Below are 21,580 nucleotides of genomic sequence, written 5' to 3'. Positions count from 1 at the left end.
ACACAAATTAAAAATGCAAAGAATTCAAAATAGATTTTTGAAAACTTTCTTGAATGTTCCTTTTTGGTATAGAACTAATTACATCCACAGAACTTGCAATATTGAACCCCTTGAAATATTCATATCAAAACTTAACTCCAATTACTTATCACGAACAAATAATAACCTAAACCCCACACTAGTGGAATCACTCTCCCGATCATAACTATAATTGTATTCCAATCCCCCCAACTCCTTTACTTCCTATCCTCTACCTCTCCAACGACATTCACTGTTAGATAATTAAGATTTAGGTTTAGCTTTTCTCTTCTCTCGTAACCTGGCGTCATTCTTTATACATAAAAAAATCAAAATTCTTTTTTTTTCTTGTCCTGTGGTGGGTTTTGTTAATTTTCCCACTCCATTTTCCAAACGCCTAAAGGCAATGCTAACTAGCAACATAGAATACAAACAGCAAAGCTATATAAAAATTCACTTATATTGAGGAAAGCACCAAAGCGAACCCACTGTGTGAACATCTGAAAATGTACTTGTATACTAATTATCACGAACAATAAAATAAAAACTACTACTACTACTACTACTAGTTCTAATGTTAAAATCAAAAGGATGAAAAATAAAACATAAATTTTATATTGCTCCATCCGCTTTAATTACATTCGAACATTCAACCGAATCTCATATTGTAACTAAATTTCAAAAAATTACCATAAAAGTTCATCGAAAACCACCGAAAAGCTTTTGCATTAGTTCGGACAATAAATCTGACATTCTATTCAGAGAAGCAAAAACTATTACACAAAAACAATGCAACTGTACAACTTTATCGAAACTGTAAGATTGAAAGGAATGTTAAGCACGTACGCTATTGCATCGATAAAGCAAGCAGATTGTTTGCATTCCTGGACAAAACTTTGGCAAAAATAGTCTGCAGATAAAGTAAAATAATGATGCTACAGCAAATGAGAAACATCAGCAGTTCGTGTTTTTTTTTTGCTTGTTTTCGCATTGTGTCTGCGCATTGTGTTCTAACCGGGCACCAAATCAGGCCAAGTTCAGGACAGTGAAAGCACAATTAAAATGCACACTCCAGCACACGACGTAATTACAGTTTTCGCATCACACAAACACAGCCACACTATATCCTCCCTCGATTGTACCGTTTTGTGGAGGTAAAATTCTAACGAAAATTATATGATGCCATAGTTTGCTGCACAATATCAACTCCCGCCACCAACTTCAAGCTCCACTTATTCGTTTTTTTGGCAAAACCACGAATTGCAAACGCCACAAAAGAAGATGGTAAAAGTTGGCCAGAGTTTTAATAAGAGCGCCGAGCAAAATTATTCTCACCCCGTGTGGTGTGTGTGTGCCCTTATCGCTTGGTTAAGGGTGGCGAATCTTCAGATCTCTGTTGTGCCAAAGCGAAACACACGCCACAGGGACGGAACTAAGGATATATTCATATATCCCAGTGCTACACTAGCTCGAAACCCATCCACGTCGTCACTCATTCCGTATTCAATCAATCATAGAGCGGCAACTAAATCAAAAGCATTTCATTTCCCCCATTCACACACGGAAGCCACACGTGCTTTTCCACAAAGAACCCGTGCCCATAAATGAGATTTAGGTCGAGTTAGGTGGTTTACTCTCGTTTCCTGTGCCCGCATCTTGAAGCTGCTCCATCCAGGGTCATACCGGAACGATCCGTACGGAGCTGATAGCAGAAAGGGCAGAAAAATTTTCGCAGTACGCAAACAGAATGGAACGGTTCGTCCCTCTAATGACGAAAGGTTCTGACGGTGGTGAAGAGATGGCGATAACGCAAAAAAAAACATAGAAGAAAGGATCCGGAAACGTCACATTCGATTCCCGTGACTCCAAGATGACTTCTGGCTTGGGTACGAAGAAAAGATATCCTCGTCTACCTTCGGAGGAACGCCACGGTTTTCGGTGCCACGGTCCCGACAAAGCACAGGATGAATGAATCAAACACCCCGAACCGTCCCATAGGATTCTTACTATGAACTACGATTCACAATCGGAATCAGGAAAGTAGCGAAAAAAAACAGGGAAGTTACCCACCTAGTACCGGTGTAAGGAACCAAACAAAAAAAACTGGAAGAATTCGAAGCAAACAATAGGAGAGAAAAAGAGGATGACAATTCTTGGAGTGTAAAAGGGGGAAAATAAATTACAAAAAAAAACCTCAACCGAACCAGTGCGAACTATAACAGAAACCAGGTTTAGTTCTGGGACATTACGGAAGAACATTTCCCCTTTTTGAGTTGCACACCTGCCCATCTGCCCACCTGCAAAACCCGGACCAACTCCTGCAGTGGCTAGGACCGTAATGAAAATGGGGCTATCCCCCTTCTGCCGAACTCACTGGAAAGGATGGCGCAATGAAAAAGCACACTTACCCGGTGCAGAAGCAACAAAGCATGAATCGCACTCGTGTGCACTCCGTGAATCACCATCTTCTTCTCATGCAGCCATGGAACGATGTCCTGGCCAACGATAACGGTGTGCAACGTCAAAAGGTGCGAAAGGCTTGAGGACGTGCGATTCAAGAGTCATTACTTTCCTTTCTTGGCAATCACATAAGAAAGCTTTCTACGGTATCGCACCATTTAAAGAACGCTCGACTGATGTGCTCGGGTCGTTTCGCTGATGTGTCCTGGTGTCCTCGTTTGTTGAGATTTTTTTTTTCTTTTCTTTTTTCTCCCTTTCATAAAATGCTTTTTCGCATTTCCTCGTCACTCCACAGGAATCTCATCAACCCGCACACTGGTTGACTGGTATTTTATTTTTGCTTTAGCTTTTTTTCTTCTTCTTTGCTTTCCGGGTTTTTTTTTCTTCTTTTACTTTGTTTCTTGTGTTGTTTTTCTCGAGAAGGTAAAGTTCAAAGACGGAACTGACACTAGCAAGTGCTATTATGTTTTTGTTTACCAAGCTCTGAAGTAAAAGCTACATCGTTAAATTGTTTTTCGTGTTTTTTTTTTGTATTTACATCGCAATTAATAACGGAAGCAAATCGAGTCGATTGATATTGTTAGGACAGGCGGTGTTTTACGCTTTTCGTGTTTTACAATGATTTTCCGATCTAGCGCTAATCGTGCGAACTGTGTCTTTTGAAGTATGCACCACTGTTCCAGTGCGGAAAACGATTTTTAAATTAATCAATAGGCAAAGTAGAATGAGTGCTGGCGAGCTTTAAAATTTTCCTCAGATGTGTTAAAGGGATGCGTAGGTACAATTGGGTAAATTATTGGATTAAAGGGTAGGGTTTTCTAATTCACAGGTGTCCAAATGGATTTTGCGAAGTTTTGGGAAGATCCGGTTTTATACAAGATTCTCAGTGGCCTGAATCCGCAGAAGTATTAAGACTTTATAAAATGCTCTGTTTGAGTGTCTGAGGTTCACTTCTGGTGCCGTCGTGTGAATAGCCAAGTCGACGATCCTGGGACTCATTACTGGGGAGAAAATGTCTTACTCATAGTAACTCTAGTTGTATATTACCCTGCTGCAACTCCTATATGAAGAAGTTACCTTTCGGCTCATACAATATATTACTTCTTGAAGCGATTGACAAATGTCTACAAATTTCCTCAAAGTAACGATAAAACGAATAAAAACAACTTCAGATACTGGAAGAACCTAACCATAATTCGTGGTTAATATAAACCTAAGACTCCAAACTAATATAACCAGGTTGTCATAGCACAAGGACGAGACATAAATCATTTATCCCACATAGTTCAGAAGTAATATCCTACCTTGGAATCTTTGGTGAGTAAGTTGCAAATGTTTGGTTAAAGTTCATGTTGAAGTAACAGTAAAAAATCTCAAAATATCCATTAGATGTTCTTTACCGAAGGCCTCGCAACTTCTTCTTGGCAGATTTAGTCCAAAGCAAGGTCCTTTTTGTAGTTTAATTTATTAGTTGTTGTTGTAGTTCCTATTCTTTTTCTATTCTGTACCTATAATTCCCATCCTCCGGAGTTCTTACAGCCTGAAGTTTCCAGGTTTCTTTACCAAGAGTAACTGGATAATTAAATCCAAGCTTAGATTGGAACTAATTCCTCAATGTCTTTTGTGACAGCTGTCAGATAGTATTTGTTAAAATCTCTATTAACCAATTAGTGCCTGTAAAATAAGCATTGAACTGTTTTTAAATAAATCTTTGCAATCAAATAACTGTGATACCTAAAAATGATCGTTATACGTGGATGTAGATTGTAAGCAGAATTTAAAATGTCCAAAGAATGTAAGCAAAAACCATAATTTTAAACGTAATATCAAACAGAGCAATTATTAAACGCACACACATCATTTCCCTGCTCCAAACAGTACAATGTAATCGGTACATTAAGTGATGCTTCGTAATGTTAAGCCTCAGCAATCATCGTTACGCTCCAAACAAGTGTGAAAGAATGGATTGTTTGAGTTTAATTTAATAATTAACACACATTCAACCGTATTCCGTGCGACAGTCGGATGCAATCTCGATTAAGTGCAATCATCAAAATTAACGCATCGCGATGATGATCTTTACAAAGCGAGCTGTAGTTTTATTTACTGTTGCTTTTCTTCCTTCCAACACCCCGCTCCCTGTATGTTGCCCACAACACCCACGCAATGCAAAAAAGCCCGACACCCAAAAACGACCAATTAACTCGGCAGTATTAATCAAACGGAACGCAAGCGCCGGCGCTCACATGCACGCGCGAAAAATTCCATCCCGGCCCCAGGGTGGGCAGGCAACGAAGAATAATCAGCTTGATAATTAGCGGCCCAAAAACTGACGGCTCTTTCAAAGCCAAACCCCCGGGTCGGCCAAACCATCGGGAGCCGCACATTCCGGTGTCCGGAGACGAGCTGCTTAATTTGATTTTAAGTGCTCTCAATCACTCGAACTGTCGCCGGCAACAACGCGGCTCAAGATGTAGTACAAAATCCCGCCCTTTCCCCCTGTGCAACTCAATGGCGGTATGAGCGATGGTGAAAGTTAATAATTAAGTTGGTCGAGTCGGTTCGATTCAATTAGGGGAATTTTCGGGGCATAATATAATCGCTTTATTTCCATTTCGAAGCGCATTTTCCATGCGACCGTGTGCCAACGACAAGCGCTCTTCCCCTTGTAGGTTTCGTCTAGCCGTTCGTTGCCAAAAACTAGCCGAAACATTAAACCACGACCCACAAAACCAGAACTATTGCAAGGGCCAAACTACAAACCAACACATACACAGACAACAAACCAACAGCACACCTCCCCAGGGAAGAACATCCGGAACGGAATGGCTCTGTTTCGTCCGGACGTCAAAATGGCTTGCCTCCATTTAGGAAATGAATTATTCACTACCCCCTGTCATCACCATTCCCCTCTTTCCATTCCCTTCCCTGATGGTATGTGCTTTCCGTGGTACGTAACTTTCACTACCACTGACTGATTGGCCAAAGTAGCCCAAAACTGGCAGAAGCAAAATGGCAACTTCACTGTACTAACTCTACTGCTTGATGACCATCAACTTCTGACCGGGGACCACGGTATGCCATTCTCTTGTTTTGGTGTCTCCTTCTGCCACCAGAATGCAACCACATTCTTTGCGGCACAAAAAGCCGAACCAACATCGCTGGAATGGCTACTTTGTGTCCACCGCAGACCACGTGTCCGATGACAAGAAACTGAAGTGGATGATTAAACAAATTCTTACCACCTTCGGGAAGCGTTACTTCCCAAGTGGCTCATTAGGGAGCCAGAATGGTACCATGAATGATATAGGTGGGCAACGTTAATTTACATCCCGGTAATTCGATAGCAAAATGTTAAACGTCACACTACAAGCCCTGCAAACAACAGTAGTAGTGGAGGCCCACGTAAATTGAGCAGTCACCTCCGGAAGTGACACCATATTGGATTCGTAATTCAAACTATTTGCATTGTCGATTGGGGCCACCAATAAAACCGGAGTGGAGTACGAAGCGTATCAGGAAGCCGATAAACGATTATTGACCGAGTCGTAGCAACTCGCACCATGACCGGGTGATTCCCATCGTTGATCCAACACACACATTCGGTACACCAACTGTCATCTGCATCGGGACGAGGCGTCCCAAAAACCATGCGGTTACCGAAGTAGTGACGCTTTGGCGCATAATGGCGCTCAATAAATAAAATTCTTTATCATTCTCACACTTTATCGGGCAGGGGGCATCATAGTATGATTGCCAATGTCAATTGGTACGATGGCCCTATCAAACGGCACGGCAATTCCGTATGTCGGTTGCAGTCTGTTCGGTTGTTTTGTTGCGTAGGCGCCGTGGACCATTCACATCCAAACCAAAGCTCCCACGCGCGCGCCTATGAGTTGATTCGTACATACATTTCAATCGTTCCTTTTTTTTTGCTTCATGCTGGCAGTTTGATCGACATCGATCGATTCGACATCCCGCCACACGTGAGATTTTTGTTGGGCAATGCCACCAAAGAGACCTCATTAACTGTAAGAATTGAAATGAATTCATCTAGCCACAGCTAGTGGATGTTAAGGCAATTTTGGTTTAATTTTTCGATTTCTATACGACAATCTTCATGCGATAATTCTGTTCCGGGAAAGGGTATTCCCCTTCTAGCGTTCGCATACTTCAATCCTTCCTCCCCCGGTTCACAACATCCAGCTGGTTAGACCTTAATTGAGTTGCATGCAAAGTATGACATCCGCATCAATGACACCGCATACTTTCAATACGCCACTGGAGAAGTACGCAAATCCTTACGTTAAACCTCTATTGCAGAGCCCTTTATAACGTTGGCACGAAACAATCGCAAAAACCCCCTAGCATGGTGATTGGTGTCGGTATACACATTGGGGAAATATTTTCAAATATTGCACAAAACAACAGCAACGGAAGGATGCCTCATCTGCTGCTATACCGGAACCGACGTGCTTTCCCAGCACAAGCCACTTATAGGAAGTTTGCAATGAAGATCGATTGAACTCACCCTTTTCTACACCCTTTTTACAGCAGACGTCTCTCTCTCTCTCACTTTCTCTCCTTCCTCTTGATTACTTGCTTTTGGCAAACAGTCAATATTTCCTTTACGGATTTCCCAACGCCCAACTCCATATCTCTAGCCTAGTTTGCAGGAAAACTCGATTGAGCAAAGTTCGCTCACTTGTTCGTATTTTTGAAGGCAACCTGCTCACATCAACGTGATTGTAATTTCAAACATCAGTCTGATGGAATAAATTGACAAACGAATATGCGGTACATATGTTACTGCTGTCTCCGCCAATCCACCTGCCAGTTCCCTTCCACATTTTCAGAAATTGAGACGAATCGGTACACAAGTGTACAAGTGTTCAACACAACACAAGGCAAACAATGGCCACGGATCAATCTCCATCAAATGATGGAACGAGATCGTACCAAACATTGGGAAAAATGGACGAAAAAGCATCTCCTCATCTGAACCCCCCGGGGACCCAAAAAGCACAAGAAAGAGAGAGAGAGAGAGAGAGAGAGAGAGAGAAGGAGCGAGTTTACTATCATATGGAAAACGTATTAACAGCTAAGTAGAAATCACATAAACCGTTTTCTATTCGCATTCGATACCAGCTGTGAAGCTGCGAGATGGTTGGAACCATCAAGGGATTTACTTCCTTTTTTTGTGCTGGAAGGTTGATACCGATTTGTGCAACAAAAATGGATACGTTGTAAATCTTAAGCTTTCTTTTTTGCTTGTCCCGAAGGGAATGGCAGAAAACTTATCAGAATTTCATTGTGCCATTTTCCTGTGACATTCAATTAGTTAGTATCTTAGATTGTTGGTAAGTAAAGCGTTTGCTGGATCAGAACGATATGATAGTATGCAGACCTTTAAATATTACCTTTACTGATGTTGATAAATTTTGGTTATTGCCTTTCCAATGTAAATGGTAATGAATTATGCAGATAGTATTAGGGCTTCACGAGTAAGAGAAGAATTTTAAAGAGAAAGTTATTGTTTATATTTACAAACATTTTTAAGTGAAAAGAGACAAATATACATCAAAATCAATAAAACATTAGAAACATTTAAAAGATATTAAGAAAATAATCTCTTCGAATTATTGGAAGGGTAAATAAATATATGCTAACAGAGATGTTCACTAGACAGTAAAATTCATATGTTTAAGTTAAATCAACAGGCCCATTTACGCAGAAATAGGAGATGGTCGATCAAATAAAGCAATTTGCTTAAAAAAATCGAAACGAAGAGAATTAATTTATTATAAATAATAAATATCGTTAGCCTATGACGTAGAAAGAAAACTCACACTACTATATATAACGCTTGTGTAACATTTCCTATGTGAACGCTTTCATGCCCTTCAATCAGACATAAAAGATGTGAAAGCTTCATTACCTTTGAAGATGTGTTCTTGGAGAAATAATTTTTGGATTTCAATTTCCAGAACAAAAACTAATTGGATTTTACTTCCAATGAAGATGCCCTGTTGGAAATATTCAATTTCCCTTTAAAATGCACCAATCTTTTGGAAATGTTTAAACAACTGCTAGCAAACTTTGTAATTGATTAAAAAAAAAAGCTCTATACATTTTGAAGCATTCCAATTATCTGCAATTGAGTGTCATACATTTCAAATTAAAAGGTATACATTAATATGTTTTAAATTAGCTTCACTCAGGATCTAAGCTAGGAAAAAAATTATCACCAACAATTATTAATCCTAAGCAACAGGGTCAATTATCTTGATTGTTCCACCGAATCCATCAAATGACTCATCCCTAATGCGGCTTTACGATATCAATCAAATCGAAAAACCTTCCCAGTCATTAGCGAATTGTTCGATAGATTACATCGGCTTAAGATTAAAGCACCAGGTTTTTTACAGGTCATAAGAAGAAGACGATTTAAAAATAGATACACTAATCCATGATGATAACGATCGTACAAGCGACGCCTTCTCACAACGACTTGTGATTCATCGCCTATTTGCCACTAGCTATTTGGAGCTTGCTATCAAAGACAAGGCGTTTTGGTGGCATCGATAATACCCGGTAGAATGTGTACATAATAAATCCCTTTAACACATAACATTAGCTTCAACATTGTGCACAAGATTTCAACCAAAAGTGCCACACCATTAGCGATCGCTCAAGGTCGAACATCAAAAGGTTTTGTTTGGGGATTTCCAACAAAAAAAATTAAATCAATCCTTCGAATGGAAATCTGTTCCAGTTGAACTTCAATACGGTCGTCGGTCTTGAACATACAAACTCCAGACTAGTTCGCCGGCCGCTTCGCAACTTATGCTGACACCACTGTTCGATCCACTTTTTGCGGGTTAGTGTTTAATGAACCACAACAACGATTTCTCCTGCGAATGCTGAGGTTGTTGGTTTACATACGGTGTCTTAATTCCGGTGTCTTCGTTTTAGGAACTTTCAAAGCTTTATCAAGGACGCTCTTAAAATTAATTCTCCGTTCTCGATGAGAACCAAAGCACACCGGTTTGCCATTTTGTCTGCTGTTGATTAGGGTATGAGGAGGTAATTGGAAGGGACTATACATTTGGGAAAGGGAACTGTATCTTTCTCATATGCGTGTGTGTATCCGTGGGTGTGTGATCCGGAATGCTCAACACTCTTTAACGGAATGGGGTGGAAAGCAATTGTGAAGGAGTTGTTAATAATTTATGACAAGCCTGACAATCATAATGAACGATAATAAACATTTGCATACTTAACCCCGCAGCACCCCTTCGGTTTATTCAGTGGTCTCCCCTCCACTTCTCCTCCTCCCTCTCCTCCTCTCTACTCTTTCAATTTCCCACACATTTAACGTATGTGTATGGAGGCGTGTGATTTTGCTGTTCCAAAAACATACAAACAAACTATCGATGAAAACATAAACACACGAGCTAGGAAACATGGAACGAATCGAACCAGAATAGCATCGGTTTGATTGCCGTTGTTCAGTGCGTACTCCCGTATAACCGGACACTACACGTTCGGATTTCAAGCACCTCTTACCCCACACTTCACAGCATCGATTGTTGATTCAGCGGCGGTCATGTGTTAAATTAGTTAAAGAGGTTAATTGTTCGCAATATATTAGGGTACTCGATATCGGTGCGAACCCGATCCCTAACACAAACCAACCGCTAAGCGTGACACAAACTCCAGCGTGCCTTCGGCAGCGCAACTTTATTATCATCCAATGCTTGTGCTGGAGGGACACCACCGGAACCCGGTCCCCCGATTATCGTAATCGATACCCTTGGGCGGGTGAGAAAATTCACCCCTGGGGCTGGGAGAACAGGCGGACGGCTCGTGATTCACCGTTCGCAAGACGCATTCACTCGATAAGGGAATTCTGCTCTTTAGCCGTTGTAACAAACAAAGTCCGCAAGGAGTTTTCAGCAAATCCTGCTACCGAACCAAGGAGTGACCATAATTAATTGCAGTTGATTTTAACTCCGTAAAAGGGTCTTTGAGGTGAGGGGACGGGGTGGGCGGGAGTGTAGAGCAACCATTTTCGGAAGCTTTATGAAGCGAATTGAAGCTTTAATCCGGTCTGCATGAACATCATCCCATTATCGGTACACTCGGTATCCCCTTCGGGGGCAGTTTGTTTATGCTGTCGGGGGGTTTGCCGTGACTAGGTCAATATCGGATCCAACCATCATCATGATCGCCAGCATTATTGCAAAGCGTTTTGCAAAGATTAAAATCGAAAAGAGGTTGACGCGCGAAACCAAAACCAAACTGAGCTTGACGTTCAATTTATTGCTTTTCTTGTTGTACAGTTTGTAGCACAACTTTAAGGTCAGTTTGTTTATTTATGGAGGGAAATGTAAATGTTAGTCTACCAAGTTAAAGAGTTGAATCGAGATGAGTATAATCACTCTGTTGAGAAAATTGAAACGGAACGAAAGAGTGGTTGGAAGGATTGAAATTAAATTAAATCATTTTTCTCATAAAACTATTATAGACTAATCTTTTGACTATTCCTTTGCATTTTAACTCACTCCCTCTTTGTGCCGGCTCACTCTTCTGCATTTCAACTCACTCACTCTTTTGTGTTTCAAATCACGCAACAAGAAAAAGTAAAGATGTTTTGTGACTCTATTTCGATTTGTATAGTTTTTCGTTTTTGTTTTTGTTTTTTGATTTTTTTTGTCAAATAGAGCTTTTGTACTCTATTTGAATTTAAATCACTCTTTTGAACGATTCTTTAACCCATGTTTTAACTGCGTTGTACAACAAATAATTTAAAGCCATCTATTAAATAAATAAATTAGAAATAAATAAATGAAAATAAACACCATTTGTATGCAGTTTAAGCATATGAAAAGAAACAGTTTATATTTTAATTTTCAACAGAGATTTTTTTTCTTTTTCAGATTCTTTCTTCATATTCTGCCGTTGTAATCCACTCACCCTCTTCATTACAAAACATTTTAATGCTGTACAGCTTTATCTTTTATTATAAAAAATTATAATTTTATAATTATGTTACACACTGTAGCAGCAACGTAATAAACACGGTAAAAGTAGTTCCGCGGTAAAAATAAATCTTTTTCTTATTGAAAAATAACAATTACCAGAACGAGTATCTTCCAACAAAATGCAGATGATAAACGAAACCATTTGAAACTTGAACTTCTTCCTACGCAAAGCTGTTTAACACCATTCTTATCCACCTAAAAACCCAGTCTCCTGCCATTGTTCTTCCCGGGTAAATGTACATAAATATCTTTTCCTATTACTTAAAAACCTTTCCGTTTTGCGTTCTTTTCTGATCCCTCAGCTGCAAGACAATTTCATAAATGAAGGATTAAGATCAGCTCCCTTTCACTGGCCCACCGGATGATCCTGGGTGGGGGAGGAGGTGGCGCATGCGTCACCGATGCCTCGGTAAACCAAGTCAGCTGTACATCGACAAGCATTGGTGGCCGCCTAACGCCTAACGCCAGCTTATCTGCAACTTACTTCGCACTACATACTATAATGGTAAAGGTGTGAGAAGATATCAACCGGACCACGCTGATAAGCAGTCATTTTCGTGGTAATGTGTCTTTCTGTTGTTGTGATTGTTGCCTGCTTTATATATTGCTAGCATCACTCCAAAGCGCTATAAAAGCTTCGGCCAGGAACATCGACCTGGCCAGTGATTTACATCGTTCTGTGGTGGCTCGTCAATCCCCAGGTAGACTTGCAGCGTCGCAAGCAACTCCCAAGGCTTAAAGGGGCCCCACCGTTTACGTTTTGGGCAGTTAAGTTCGTGTTCGGTATTTTTAACCAGTGTAGTGCAGTGTGTGCCGAAAAAACTGATGCACTTATTGTGTTATTAGTTGTTAACAACATAAAAAATAAACTCCGCTTTCGTGTGCCCCATCCCTGGTGCAGCTCAATCTCTATCGCTTTCGCTGTGTTACGGTTGTGTGACGTTACGATCTTCGCTGACACGTCGTTCTGTCACGTCATCTCTAGCTACAAACATGGATAAAATAGCAAAGCTAGTAAGTGCGACCGGCAAAACCTATTTACCTAACCAATCCAAACGAATCAGTAAAGCAATCCATCATCCGGGATCGGGAAAAATCTGTTCCAATTGAGAAAAGCGAAACAAATAAATGGTTGCGATAGGTTCGATTGCACAACCAAACTCTCTCTCACTCGCTACAGTCACTAGGCAATGTAGGCAACTTACTGGATCAACGCATCTTTACGGGGAAGGGTTGATGAAATTTTAATTTCATTTTACTATTGCACCGTGTACGCTCTCGTCAGCGCGATCGGTAGCATTTTGTCGTGTATATGTGTCACCCGGGGTGGAATCCATTTTCCAATACCATTCCCCGATACAAACCCCTGATCCGAGATGCGTAGCGAGACCACCGCTACATGGTAGAAATGGTTGGAAAACATTTGCCACCACCGGAAACCCGTTAGGTGGCTTCTGGTGCTTGTTAAGTGCGATCAATTGAAATGCCGTTCCGAAAGGTACTTCCGCGTAACAATGTTTCCTTCCTCGGCACCTGTTTCCACGCGATTTCAATCATCCATCTGATTGCCACCGTACTCCACCTAACGCTAATTGTTCGTCGAACACACGCACGATACACGTGCAACATTCTGCATACGAACCAACGCAAAATAACCCCACGCTCAAGAGACGGGGAAAAAAGCTTCCGCCAAACGCGGAACGGAACGGTGGAGCAGTGGAAAAACAAATAACAATTAGCAAAGCGCCGTTTATTGATCAATTTATTGAAACATTTTTATTCTGCACACTCCATTTCGCTATCGACGCTACCCGAAGCCGCCGAACTGGTTCGAGGTACAATCGGAAGGTTCTTTTTTTCCTTTTAAATTTTTGCTACTGCAATATTGGCCCAATACGCAACGGAAACTAATTCACAAATGCTATCGAAATTTTCCCCCCGGTCTACACGAACATAGGGTGAAGGTGAAGTAGATATGCGACAAAAGCGCTTTATGCAAAAAAAATGGGGAACCGGATACGGAATGGGTCACGTTACTCGACAACCGGAACGGTGTGGCATTCGCATTTGCGATTGATTTTTAAACCGTGTGAAGGAAATGCATTTAAACGTTTGTTAGCGAGCTGTTTGTAATCTGTAGATGTGTGTGCCCACTTGTACAGTGCCCATGTGGGAGAGGGATAACTTCACAATCAGGACGACACAGTTGTACATTGACACAGATTGTTACCCGTAAGGCATGACTAATAACAATCACGTTCGATGCATTCATTTTAATATAAAAAAATAGGAAAAGAGCAACAGTTTTTGAACACAATATTAAAAACCGATATTTATTGAGAGACAGTTTTTTCTCTCCTGAAAGTTGACTTGAAATTCATGACACTTTCTATATAAAAGTTTAATATGTGTTAAGGTTTACACTCTCAGCTCAATCTTAGCTTAATCAGCTTGTGAAAATGATTCAAAATATAAGGACTTTCGGTTTAGTAAGGGTAATATTTGAAGTTGGAGATAAAATGTCGATGCTAAACACGTCAATACATTGGAAATTCGGCCATTTCTGGCTTACGAGACTTATTTTATCGCGTAGCTGGATAGTCAGTCCTTGCTTGGGAGACGGTCCGGATGGGATTTGATCCCAAGTCCTGGCGCGTGGACCGGCGCCGTTTATCACATACACTACCGGGTCGCCCCTTGGAATTGGAATTATTCACTAATATTAATCAACAAAAAATAGCATTCATGGGGCGGCAACAGTGGTTGACACGGTTTCTACACGACAGGACCGGATATCAAATCGCATCTGGATCTTTTTCCCAAAATGTTAATTATTAATCAAAATGTTAATTATTTGTTTATTTATTTATTTATTTATAATTCATGATGACGGCTTCGGCCGATAATTATTTGTTTATTATCAATATCAATTTTCAATATATAATCAATATTATCAACTTTTATGTAAGTTTTAAAACTTGAACTATTAGAAAAAAAAGTTATTTGACGTAAAATAGCTCAACATATTTCCTTTTATAAGAGAGAGAGACATTCAATATACATACCTTTCATAGCCTTTGCCATGCCTTTATTGATAAAAATCCATCGTTTGCATCATGAGCAGATTAATAGCTTTATCTCATGCACATCAAACGTCACTACCTCTTTGAATAACGTACTCAACATATGGAATATGGCATTTTAATTTCAAAGTAAACACACACCCATAAACAAGATCACCAGCCGGTGCCGAACATAACCACAGCATTGTACCCTGCACCCCCGTTGAAACAATCACCTCCCCCCCCCCCCCCCCCCCTTACTTCTCCCCAATAGTGGGAGTGTAGCATTGGCAAGATTAAAATTCTTCTGCATTCCGAAGTATATGCTGGAAAACAAAATATCCCCCAAACGCAATGTCCTGTGTGCAACCGAACGTGCCGTACGGACCATGTTATAAATATGTATGAAAAGTAATGGATTTATTATACCACTTTTATCCACTTCAGTTGATAAATCGAAAGTAGCTGTTGAGCTGTCGTCCGGAGCGTTCGCATCAATTGATGATAACCCGAGTTTCTCCTACAAATGAATGATGCTAACGTACCGATTGCGTACTGAATCAGATGGCAAAAGCTAACGAACGGTTGTCGAACGCAATTCCGATTGCAATGCCAACATATGTGCCCGCTAATAAGTTGATGCTTGTGTAGCAAAATGTAGAGAATGATGCACTTTGTAGTACTAGTCGATCGTTGTTGAATAAATTAGTTGATCACATCACACGCACTTCGAAAGCTTTCCACGACACCGTCCGTAACAACATCGAAATGGATAAATCATTCAGCAAATAGCACCGTGACGACACACTCCCTCCTTTTATCATCTGTGTGGTGAGGTTCTATTCGTACAACCAGTCCTGCGAATACGATCATTTTTAGCAATGAATTAGTGGCAGCAAAAAAGCAGAAAACGAAATAATCATATCCGTTTTGTGGTTGTGAATTGATGTTGGCAAATTTTGTGCCCATTTATCGAGGCAAAGATCTCGAGATGACAATAAGTTACGTTCCATGGTAAATTGCTATTGACACCAACGATTTAACGAGCGCCCGGTTTTGTCCCCAAAAAAAAAAGAAAAGCAAATTTTGTCTATCATTACACCGAGTCGAAGTACAGGGAGTGTGCCTGATCTTATCTGGACGCGCAGCACTGAACACGGCAAATGGGTGCTCCAATCGGGTCAAATTGCTCTTTTAATGAGCTGTAAAGAATGCCCCCCAAAAAAGCAGAAGTCTAACAATCTGTGATAGAAAACGCACATCGGGACCATTCTATCCGGATGCTCCAATTACCGTCCACTTTGCGATCAATACAGCGATTTCCCATGCCAACGCATCAACTATTGCCATATCGTTTTTGAATGCGAAGGGTGTCGTGGTAAGCGGTTTCGCTATTCCGCTTCCTCTATTTGTCATTCTATTGACAGCGAACCAAATAAAGTGCCATTTCACCAGTTTTGCTACCGTTCGCATTTCCCACTCACCCCAAAAGCGCCGGAATCGTAGCGGCGTTAGGTCAACATAATTAAAAGGTAACACTCAGCGCGCCCAGATAACGACCGCAAAAACCAGCAATGGTGATGGGAACTGAGAGACAGCTGAAGGGAAAGGAACGTTAAAGAATGCGTTGGAGTACTGCCGACAGAGGACGGAGCACTGATGAGGCGATACAAGTGGACGGGATGATGGTACAGAACCGTAACCCAGCGCCGTATGTTGCACGATTTCTCACCCAAAAGGAACACATGCTTTGCGGTGAGCGGTATAGTGCCGCATGTTCTTGGTGATGACGCGTCCGTACCTGGAACTTGGACAGGTGGCACCCACCGGAAACACAGGCGTGAGAACACTAAATCGTAACAATAATTTCACAACTACTCACCTGTGCGCTTGTCACGAGCTTAACCTACGTAGCCAAACTACTTCAGTTCACGCTCTGGGTCTATCTTATCGGCACTTCTAAGCATTGCGAATCCATCCACTACGTCATACTGCCGGCGGAGGGTTAGTGTGCCACATTATCAGGATCGGGTCAAACAGAAAAGGGGAAACATCTGGTGGGTTCCGGTCATCAAGAACCGAACCAGATACGTCGTCAGCCATTGATGAGTGAGGGCAACTACAACTACAAAAACACAGGCGTGGGGAACAAAAAGCTTCCTGAAAAGCTGTTTTTTTTTCTTCTCTGCGATAAGCACGAATGCCATTGAAATGGAAGCGAAAATGAATCATGGTCGTCGGAATTTCGCATTTGTCAAGAGCCATTGTGCGTACGATGCTTGAAAATGGGGGACTTTCCGATTCTAATTTCACATTCTTTTCACCCTGGTGACCTGGTGGACGCATCTTGTGGCGCGGCACACTGGGTAGATTTTTCTATTTTCAGTTGCAATCACAATGGCGCTAGTGATGGGCAACAAGGATGATGATCCGCTACGCAATCTGTTCGGTGGCCCTAACGTATGGGGCCCGCTGATGAAGTGGAACCGTATCGCACCGAATGAGGCACAGGACGGAAGCTCCAACAATCTCGAGTACGACGGTGAATACGACCAGCAGGACATCGATGGAGAAGCCGGACAACCGATTGTGGTCAAGCGATCCCACACCCGGCAGCCGGTTTGCGAGGTACTGCTGAACATCGTGTACGTCGGCAACGGTACCGATGGGTACGAGTATCGGCCCAATCACTATGTCACCGAATCATGCCTTAGCTCGTACAACAACTATCAGAATAAGGTAATTAGTCTGTGATGTTACGTGAAATTGAGACGGAGAATTCGGATTCTGTCTACCTTGTACCATATATGATTGATTTCGAACATTCCTTCCACATTGGACCGCTGCCCAGTGTACCGAAACTGGTCTTTCCTGCACGCAGATACGGCAAAAGGTCTACATCACACGTCGGAAGGTAACTGGAACGGAAACGAAAGCCGTCAACTGCTGGGAACATGTGGCCCTTAGAGAGGTAAAAACACACCCAGAACGCCACTGTAGGTGGTGGTTTAATTAGCTTATCTTGCTTCTAACCGCGTGCTCTTTCTCTCTCTCTATCTCTCTCTCTTCCTGCCCCAAATCATCTCACATTGGTCCCGGTCCCAGATCGATGCTGGCTGTGAGTGCATGTGGCCAAAGGAGCAGATCGGTGACAAGCATTCGTACCGGTTGGGCAAATAACAGCATGGCAGTGAAGAGTTCTGGCGAGCGGCACGAACAATTATGCTACAGCCCAGTACAGGTGGACAGCGGCAACCGCCCGGGTGACACCTGCTCCTGCCCCCGCTACCCGTTGAACCCGTTCCCCCGTTCGAGCACTGATTAATGTGTAAAATGAGCCCTTTTACGTGTTTATCGCCGGTGCGACGAGTATTTGTACTGTACATACCCACACCCGATGGCACATTGGTTGTTACGAGCTACTGCCAAAAATGTTTTGCCAGTAACCAACCCCCACCCAATATTGCAAAAACATCTCGCCCCGCATTTGAATCGGTACCGTGCGGTGTGGGCATGGTCTCCGAATTCTTTGCACACGCTTCTATGGTAATTGTGCACCGAAACCACCAGCGTAAACGCATCGTAAGCTTGACAAAAAAACAACTGTATAAGTATTATTAACACTATTGTCGTTCCTATTTATTGTAAGTACCTAAAAACCAAGAATCTAAATAAACACATCATATGGTAATGGTGGCCGGTTTTGTCTCTTCCTCACCTTCGACCAAAATTGGCAACGAACTCTGCGCCGTATTATTATTATTGTTCGATTAGTGCAGCATTCCCATGCATGTTCCACCAGTGTAGAGCTGGTCGTAATGTCGTAATCGCCCATAATCGACTGCATGCAGCTGATCCTTTTCCCGTGTTTGCCCAGTAGTGATACGTTTGCATATTTTATCCGAGCTTAATCGGATCGTTGCGTATGACCTTGCGCTTACCGTTGCAGCACTGTTGTTAATGCGGCCAGTAATTCAATCGCGTACCAAAAGCACATCAATTAGAGTCGATTTCGATTTACATTCCTTCGTTCTCGTTCGCGCTACACATCCGAGTGTACGAATTGAATCACGAGTCGCATGTTTTTTTTTTTTTGGTCGATTACATATTGATGGTGCCAATTCTTGGTGCTTTATCCAAATTGATACACAGAACGTAATGAAATCATTATGATCATAATTGATAATTTTTGTTTGTTTTCATTTTCCCTATAGTATTTTATAATGGGGACCTAACAATGGAAGAATGTGCAATTTAAATTGAGAGCAAAATTAAAACGCACTTACAACACAATTTGCAGCATTGGAATGGCATTCCTTCATTGACAAATTTTAAATCTCATTTTTGTTCAAACAAAGGAAATAAAAATCCAATACGGAAGATCCTTTTCTTATCCAATGCTGTAGCATCGGCAAAGGTTGGATCATGTGGCGCCATCTATTTGAAAGTAGCGTTACTAAAAAAAACTTAAAACACAAAGATTATTGAAATAAATTTTCAATCAATTTTTTCAAAGTAAATTTAATCGTTATATAATATATTTCAGTACAATTACAAAGCCAGCATAATAAAATTAACCTTTTAAAAATTATCTCTAGTCAGGTCAATTACTGTTTTGGTGTTGAATACATTTTTCACCAGACCGAAGACCAGAAGATATGATGTGTCATATCTTTTGCACCGGGAATCTAACCTGTTGTCAAACCGAATGTCGCTAGATTTGTTTACATACTTTCTCCTAGCTAGTTTGTGATATCTTTTTACTGTCCAAAATGAGTAATACGGAAATAGAATTTCTAAAAGCACAGCTAGCAACTGCTAGGAGTGAAATTAAAAACTTAAGGTACCTTCTTTAACCCTTTGTTGGCTACGGGAAACACTTTCAGCTGTCTCTTCATTCATGTTTTAGGCAACAACTCTCCAATCTGCAGCACATGCACACAAAAGAGCACCAACATATCCTAAAGCTATTGAACGATTATCGGTGCGAAGGTTGCCAGGAGAAACAGCAACAAAATGGACATAGCAATAAAAAGGTTTGTCTAGAGTGCACAAACAAAACTGGCCTCCTACTAAAAACAATTATCCTTTTGTGCAGGAGAACATACTCGTGGACGATGACGGCGCAGATGTCTGCACATTCAAACCAATAGGTGTTATAAAAACTGTGTTCAACGACAAGCGTGCTGTACCACGGCAAGCTAGTCTAGCATCGGGTTTGTTGAGTAGAATAGATATATCATCAACCACATTCAACAATCCGGCACATTCCCTGGAAGGACTGGAGAACTTTTCGCACCTCTGGATCGTTTACTACTTTCACCGGAACCCTAACCATGCAAAAGCGAAAGTTGCTCCTCCACGATTAGGCGGTGAGCGTGTCGGTGTGTTCAGTACGCGATCTCCTCATCGTCCTTGCCCGATAGGTCTGTCACTGGTGCAATTGGACAGGATTGAAGATTCTAAAGTGTTCTTTCTAGGAACCGATATGGTAAGAGAATTTGTAACTGAGCAACTCATGAACAACCCTTAATGAATGAATACTCTTTTTGGCACAGGTTGATGGTACACCCGTACTAGACATAAAACCATACATTCCGCAGTATGATGTACCGGTAAACATAAAGGAAGCAGAATTCCTTAACTCACGGGAAGCACCCGACGGAGAGGAAACGAATCTGCAGGACAAGAAACCGGGTGGATCAAACAACACACAACCAGTTCCTGCTGTGACCGTGCCCAACTGGGTATTGAATAGTTCGAGCTTAAACGTAATTTTCAATGCAAATGCAGAATCCCAACTACAAGAGCTTCAAATAGAAAAGGTAATCCCTCATTACCGTTTAGCTAAGCTTGGTAATCTATAGCGTTTTTTCTTTACAGAATTCCATTGTTGATGTACTGAAGGCTGATCCTCGCTCTGTATATTTACGCACGAAGTATGGTTCGCAAATATACACGTTTCGTTTAGGGGAGCATACCGTCACGTGCAAATTTGACGATCAAAACACTACCGTAACCGTCCTTCAGATACGAGACGTTGTTAATTTTCAAGAAATGACTGGAGAATGCTCCTCCTCAGCAGAGTAAATGGCGGCAACTATTATGAAAAAGAACTCGTACTAAAAGTACCATGATGATGAAAAAACTTAAGTTCTGTTACTTTTGAATTTTTGGTTTAATTTAAAATCTGCATAATAAAAAGTTGTATAAACAACATATTTATTTATTGCAATTGCTTTTATAATACTTTTTATCATTCTTCTTCTTGGCTGAACGCCCTGTAATGGTCATGCCGGCCATTTCTGGCTTACTAGACTTTTAGGTGGGATTTGATACCCGGTCATATCGTGTGGAACACGGGGGCCGTTTATCACATACACCAAGGGGGTTGTGTTTCATCATTAGGACATACTTAATCCGGCTTGGTTTGTACAACCCGGTGTTGCCGCGATCATGATCGGTAGCGTGTTAAACTAATACCTATTAATCTAAAATAAAAAACGGAATATATATGATGAACATAAATTATGACCATCTTGACGAATAATACTCCACTGTGGCTTCAGCGCATATACCCCCTTGACAAAATGTTTAATCTGTGTTAAATGTGCAATATACAACAATTATTCAGATCATCGGTATTCGAATTTTGAGCATTTCTAGATGCGTAACTTTTTATATCGTAACGCCGAAACCATGTTTGACTACCTTGTACAGAACAGAAGTATCGAAAATCATCCACTTTTTGGTAAAAGGTTAATGAAAAACTTAAATAAGAGAGCCTAACCTTGTAATTTCTACGAATAAATAATACTGAACGTATCCTTGCACGTATTTTAATCCAGAACATATCAGGATTCGTTATCAAGCCTTTAGTAAGGTGTTATTAAGCCGCAACGTTCATTCCACAGTCAAATATTTTGTCGCACGGGTCATACAATTCATTCGAGAATGAACAGCCCTATCACCAGCTGTGTTTTTGGAGGGGGA

At 41.2% G+C, this 21,580-nt stretch overlaps 3 protein-coding genes across 3 annotated transcripts in view; 2 read left to right on the top strand and 1 right to left on the bottom strand.

The window, feature by feature from the left end:
• Positions 1-21,580, bottom strand: part of LOC125767857 (uncharacterized) — a 52,339-nt gene that overhangs the window by 14,859 nt on the left and 15,900 nt on the right. The window lies entirely within an intron of this gene.
• Positions 12,093-18,283, top strand: LOC125767859 (uncharacterized). The gene is made up of 4 exons (XM_049434789.1): positions 12,093-12,539; positions 16,958-17,326; positions 17,439-17,558; positions 17,693-18,283. The coding sequence occupies exons 1-4, from the start codon at positions 12,519-12,521 to the stop codon at positions 17,765-17,767; spliced, it is 585 nt and encodes a 194-aa protein (XP_049290746.1). The 5' UTR covers positions 12,093-12,518; the 3' UTR covers positions 17,768-18,283.
• On the top strand, positions 19,219-21,552 carry LOC125767856 (tRNA (adenine(37)-N6)-methyltransferase). Its single transcript, XM_049434785.1, has 5 exons — positions 19,219-19,430; positions 19,497-19,623; positions 19,686-20,078; positions 20,146-20,412; positions 20,471-21,552. Exons 1-5 carry the CDS (start codon positions 19,360-19,362, stop codon positions 20,675-20,677), a joined length of 1,065 nt encoding a protein of 354 aa, XP_049290742.1. The 5' UTR covers positions 19,219-19,359; the 3' UTR covers positions 20,678-21,552.

The sequence above is a fragment of the Anopheles funestus genome, chromosome 3RL (genome assembly GCF_943734845.2).
Source record: "Anopheles funestus chromosome 3RL, idAnoFuneDA-416_04, whole genome shotgun sequence".
Lineage (NCBI taxonomy): Eukaryota > Metazoa > Arthropoda > Insecta > Diptera > Culicidae > Anopheles > Anopheles funestus.
The sequence above is the reverse complement of the archived record's forward strand: the minus strand, read 5'-3'. Positions and strand labels throughout refer to the sequence as shown.